The sequence below is a fragment of the Taudactylus pleione genome, unplaced genomic scaffold, assembly GCF_031769625.1.
Source record: "Taudactylus pleione unplaced genomic scaffold, aTauple2 ptg000454l, whole genome shotgun sequence".
Lineage (NCBI taxonomy): Eukaryota > Metazoa > Chordata > Amphibia > Anura > Myobatrachidae > Taudactylus > Taudactylus pleione.
In genome coordinates, this window is record NW_028284856.1 from 11,089,963 (window position 1) to 11,096,348 (window position 6,386).

Sequence of the window (6,386 nt, forward strand, 5' to 3'; positions counted from 1 at the left end):
TGAAGCGTAAGGGGAAAACTGTTGGTGTGACCTGCATACATGGGGATACCCAGTATTATGATACTGCAGAAGTGAACATAGAAACACAGTGTGGTTCCGCGATAGTCTCTGTGGGTTTGGTACAGGGCTAAATGTATGATGCAATATTGGGCAGGGACTTTGCTCACTTCTGAAAGTTGTGGGAAAGCCGATTTTGCATAGAGGTAAATCACCCTGACTCGTTGGAGAGGGTTACTGACATAGTAGCAGAGTCAGAGATGTTCCCTTTTTCTAGTATGATTGGTGAACTAGAGAATGCGGAGCCTGATGGTGGCTCGCCAAGTGGTGTGCCTCCCACTGAGGTGGGGAGTGTTATTGAGCCCATGGACTGCCTGCCTGATCTTGAGGCTTTGCCGTGGAGCAGTTGAATGACCCTACTCTGGTAAAAGCCAGGGAGAATGTCAAGGTGATCAATGGTAAACCCATAGACCCCGATAGTCCCTTGTCATATCCTCACAAGGCAGTATGTCAGGATTTGTTGTATCAGGTGACTAAGAAGGGGGAAGATATTGTGGAACAATTAATAGTTCCCAAAGCATACAGAAGAACAGTATTAGATCTGGCCCATGGTCATATAACGGCAGGCCACCTAGGGGTAGAGAAAACTACTGAGCGAATTGTGTAGAGGTTTTTTTGGCCCGGGGTCCATAAAGAGGTATCTGACTATTGTGCATCCTGCCCTGAATGTCAGTATCATGCTCCAAGGCCACATTTCAAAAGTCCCCTCGTTCCGTTACCCATTATTGAGGTTCCGTTTGAAAGAATAGTTATGGATTTGGTTGGGCCATTAATGAAATCTGCCCAGGGCCATCAATATATTCTGGTGATAATGGATTACAAAAGAACTAGTTGACAGGTTTCCATTGGTTCTTGCTTCTGGATAATCTGGACATTGGTCGATTCATACGGTGTCATCAGGGGCATGGCTCAGTCCTCAAACGGTTGCATTGTATAGTTTCCCGCCGAACAACTGGTTAAATCTAGCTACCACACTGCATATAGATAATGGCATTCTATACAATAACTCCCTATCATCCATAACTAGCGGACGCAGGATGCGACTTCTATGCCGATAGGTACGGAAGTCTGTAAATAAACAGGGATTTACTATGATGCCAAACATGACATGTCTACTATGTTCTAAACCTTAGATCTTATTTATGTGCACATTTCATCATAATTACTTGTTAAAAAGACCTTTAATAACTCTCTTTATTAACTTATCGTGAATAGGAACCATTATATACATATGCGTTCGCATATGTGCGTCTGTGCATTGGTATAGGAAATGTTCGTATGTATGTAAGTGAATACGCATGTGAGCGTCTATGTGTACGCATCTGGATACACATACGAGCGCCTATGTGTATACATATACGTCTATGTGTGTGCGTTGTGTGAATCAGTGTATGTGTGTGGTGGGTTCGCATTTGTGCGCATTGGATTGCGCCAACACAAAGTAGCGTTCGATTTACTCTTTATCAGACCATAGATGACTAGATCGTCAGATAATAATTGCAAACGATCATATCCAATTATCTGACTTCGACAACATCCCTCGTTGGAACTTATGAGGGCTGCTGGTTTGTGCACGGAGTAAGGAAAAGTTAGATACATCTGTGATTTCTTCGGGAGGCTTGCCTGCCTCTCCGGGGGGGCGGGAGCTGCACCCGTTTATCGGGAGGCTCCCGCCCGAATTGGGAGGGTAGGCAACCCTGACCCTAGTGTGTATTTGTGTGTACATGTGGTAGGGAACATAGACTGTAAGCTCCACTGGGGCAGGGACTGATGTGTATGGACAAATATTCCCTGTAAAGCGCTGCGGAATATGTGTGCGCTATATAAATAACTGGTAATATATAAATATATATTTATAGATTTCTTCAGCTAAAATGCTGGATAAAAGCTGTTTAAAGCTTAATAGACCTCTAAGTAAGTAAGCATGGAAATTGTGGTAGATATTTTGTAGTCTTTCTTACATAATTATATAAAATACAATAAATATTCCATGTGTAATAGTGGGGAGGTTGCAGGCTATAGAGATTTGACTAGGTGATTGTGTTAGGCACTTGTCAGCCCTTCCCCTTAGAAAACATTTCTAGGATTGTTGTGCTCTTGGGTCCCGCCCTTCTTCCTGCTTGAAACACAATGCAGTTTCTGTCAAGCCAGTTAGAGAGGTTTCACTGCATTTAAAGGCAAATCCTCATGCAGACGGATCTGTAACTGCAGCTGATAACAAACTTTACATTAGTTTCATCTATCTGGAGAAAGAAGGCAGGACGGTCAGTTGTTGGAGCACATTTGAATCACTGTGATCTCATGCAGTATGTGTCTGTCAACTGTCCTGAAAGTTGGCAGCTGCTTCATTAATGCTGGTATGTGCATCGATATGGATCAGTGGACATCACTAACTCTGATCACAGGCAAATACTGAATGTAATCCTTCCTAATTATATCTGTGCATTTCTCAATTTTGGATTACAAATTATTCTTTGTGCATTACTGGATTTACACAGCCCCTGTGTATTCTTCTGTACTGGACTACAAGTTATTTTACACAGTTCACTCTGCAGAATTTTGCAACATCGATCCCAAAACTGGTAGATCTGAACTCTTTCTGCATGGGGCTGGTCTGTCTCCACCTCTACCACTGCATAAGCACAACTGCTTGAGCCCTCTGTGGACTCCATAAACTCTTCTCTTATATCTCCATTATAGCGCTCATTGTTACACAGTTCTCTAATTTGGATACGAAAAGACCATGAGGACACCTGCAGTGATGATCATTGGCATGGTCCTGGCTCCATGTGGCCTGGTGTTGAACCTCACTTCTACTGTGGCACCGAACTGGCGCATACTGAGCGGTTTGAATAATAACCCCGTTGATAAGGTGTGGAATGAAGGAATCTGGGATATTTGCATAGAGACCACCACTAATCAGAATCGACAGTGTGGGCAGAGCAACACCGCCTACTTCGACCTACAGATAATACAGGTTGCACGGGCCTTAATGATTACCTCGCTGATTGTCACAGGGCTGGGCATTGCATTGGCCACATGGGGTGTGCGCTGTTGGGAGGATATACCCAACTTCCTCGTGTCAGGATTTGGCGGTGTGGTGATCTTCATCTCAGGAATTCTCAGCTTGATCCCTGTGTCTTGGTATACATTTGAGATTAAGAAATTGGTACCCAGTGACTCTGATGCACAAAACATCGTAGCGGGCTATGCTCTAGTGCTGGGCTACCTGGGCAGTTGCTTGGAGATTATAGCTGGATTTTCCCTTATGCTCTGCTTTGTGAAACCCTGTAAGAAATGCATAAAACACAAGGGCAAAACCACATCCGCTATGTACTATAGCAAGAAGCAAACCTCCAACAAAACCACAAACCCCAGCCATGTCAGCCACATCAATACTAACTCTGCTCATGTGGACCGTTACCCAAAAACATTTCGTTACAGCTTTGAGAATGATAACTACCAGCATGGGGATGGGAGTAGAAAACCCAATTCAGTGGCTGATTTCCCTAGATCTTACACCAATCCCATGGATGTGACAGCAGGAGAGCACCCTAGACGTTATGGCAGGTCTGTAAGCCAGCTGAGCTCTCTACCTTGTGACTCTGACCTGCTGTAGACTGATGGTGTCCCCTCTGCACATGGATGCCTCTATTGTTTTGCACACAACATTAAATTGTTGATATGCCATAATCCTGAACTCTAAGTAATAATGAAGGAGCATTTGGTTCTGAATTTGCAATTGTTTATTTTATATATATATATATATATTTTACATACAAATATTTTGAGTTTTTAAGACTGCAAATGAAGGTCAAGAGAGCTCTGCTTTGTTGTTAGACAGAAAATGATCAAAGCAGCATGCTTTACTTATAATGTTATATACTGTTGGGCTTTCGATTGTGCAATATGACTTTTTAATCAGGTGCAATATTTCTTTTAAATTCTTTTTGTTGATCAATATTTTCATTTTGCTGCAAATATGCAAAGGGTTTTGAAGGATCTGATTGGTTACATGCTGCATTAGGTGCCTGTGAGTGATTAGAATGTATATATTATGTCATTATGTCTAGAATGATAATAACATAATTATATTACAAAAGATAAATGCAACCTTACTGATTAGTACTGTACTGTATTTGACTATGCTTCAAGCATTCTAGAGAGATCAGTGGGACAATCTTTGTTAATGCTGCTACATTAAAATGCATACACACAGAATTGCATAAGTTTGTTTATCACTGATTAAGAGCTGTAACAATATGTGTGATTATGCAGCAGATTTAGGGGAGGTGGTGGTTACTATGACAATATGTCTATATAAACCATATTAATAATGTCTAAATTGATTTGTAGAATTTGGAGCTTCAAGGAACTGCTGGTAAAAAAAATCAAAGTAATTTTTTTCGTTAATATAAAGTATCCAAAACAGCTATACTGATATAGTGTATAATATATTGTATCAGGGTATATTTTTAACCCTGTATTGAAGCTCACACCAACGCTATACATTTTGAAAAAGAATAACAAGAATATGACTGAATAAAGGGACAATACTTCATGACATCTATGGCAGAAGTTCTGAAATCTAAAAATATTAGTGTATGAAAGTGTACTGTATTTACAAAGAAAAGTAAATGCATACACACGGGACGATCTGTACCACCAACGACATGAAAGAGATCTTTGAAAGACATCATTCAGTGAGTCAACCTGCCACATCTCTGAACATGCAAAGTTGATGATATCGTCCAGATTGGCCTGCATGTACGGACGATCATAGATATCGTTATTGTTCATGCGGGAACGCGCATCGTTGGTCATTCACTGAATAAAAATTAACGATATGAACGGTATATCGTTGAACGATATCGTTATCATTCATATCATAACAATATATCTGTCCGTGTGTACGCACCTTTAGTTAATGTTGTTTAATATTATTAAAAGCATGGGTTAAGCCAAAGCAAAAGTATGGACTTATGCATGAATTTCAGTTGCATGAATTATGTGTCTTATAGTTTCTTGCATACAAAGCATAAGATACAGTACTAGCTCTTTTCACTTTTAGCAATGAATGTTCTTATATATAAAGTGAATTCCTTGTACACTCACAGTGCATTTTGCCATTTTGTTGGGGAAACAAGTGTGCTGATTTTACTAATTGACTATGATTGTATCGCAGTGATGTTATGGTGCGTACACACGGAGCGATTTAAATGCACAATATGAACAATAACTATATCAATCAAATCGTTATCGTTCATATAGTGCATTTTTTGGTCCCTTCCAACCCACCAACGACCTGCGATGCGCGAGCATGTATGGACGATAGCGATATCGTTCATTGCCCGTGCATGCAGGCCAACCTGGGCGATATCGACCAGGTTACTATAGGGACCCACGATCGTTGCTATAGTCGCTGGTGAGTTGGTGGTGTGCTTGATGATCAATATTGATCATCCAGCACACCAGGAGGGTGCAAGTCGATCAGACAGCAATATCGTTATCGCTGTTTGATCACTCCGTGTGTACGCACCATTCTCAGCAGATAAATAGGTCCAGTCCACTATATGGCAGCCTTCACCTAATGCAGGCAACAAATATTAACAATAACAGTTTTACAAAAACTTAGGGGTACATTTACTAAAGTGAGATTTTTTAGAAGTGAGTTTTAGAAGAGATGTTGCCTGTAGCAACCAATCAGATTCTACTTAACATTTAACTAGCACCTTCTAGAAGATAATAGCTAGAATCTGATTGGTTGCTATGGGCAACATCACTTCTAAAACTCACTTCTAAAAACTCTCACTTTAGTAAATTTAGCCCTTACTGTAGGTTTACCTTGCGTTCTTTTAATGCTCAATGTCCCGTCTGTATTGTCATTTACGTTTCCCTATGACAAAGAATGTAACTTTTTATGATTTACAATGTGTATTTATGCTGCACACTAACTGAAATACAATGTGAATTTGAATGTTTTTTTCTAATAAAAACAGTTGCAATTTAAATTTTTGATAAGTTCCATATATATGAAATAAAATAATACCATGCTTAAATCAATATAGGTAATGCTGTCTACAGCCAAAACTAGGAGCACTCCACAGAGTGAGGAAATGAAACATATCAGGGAGCCCAACCTGCAAAGCTTCCCCCACCTTGAGCCACAGCAATAGGTGTATTATTTACTTTCAAAGAGCACCTATTGTCCAGTAGTATAGCTGACAACTGCTGCAATTAACTGCTGTTTTTGTCTTACATAAGGGAGTGCGGTTTAAAACAAACAAATGCACTGAAACTAGTTATTGCATTGCTTTATTTTCTTATTG

The 6,386-nt window shown here is 40.3% G+C and overlaps 1 protein-coding gene across 1 annotated transcript; it reads left to right on the forward strand.

Moving 5' to 3' along the window:
• Nucleotides 1–2,239: 2,239 nt before the first annotated feature.
• CLDN23 (claudin 23) lies at nucleotides 2,240–6,068 on the forward strand. Its single transcript, XM_088448262.1, has one exon. The coding sequence runs from the start codon at nucleotides 2,801–2,803 to the stop codon at nucleotides 3,674–3,676; it is 876 nt and encodes a 291-aa protein (XP_088304388.1). The 5' UTR covers nucleotides 2,240–2,800; the 3' UTR covers nucleotides 3,677–6,068.
• The last annotated feature ends 318 nt before the right edge of the window (nucleotides 6,069–6,386 follow it).

Excerpts from the sequence above, each read along its gene's own strand:
- CLDN23 (XM_088448262.1), top strand. The coding sequence starts at position 2,801 with ATGAGGACACCTGCAGTGATGATCATTGGCATGGTCCTGGCTCCATGT.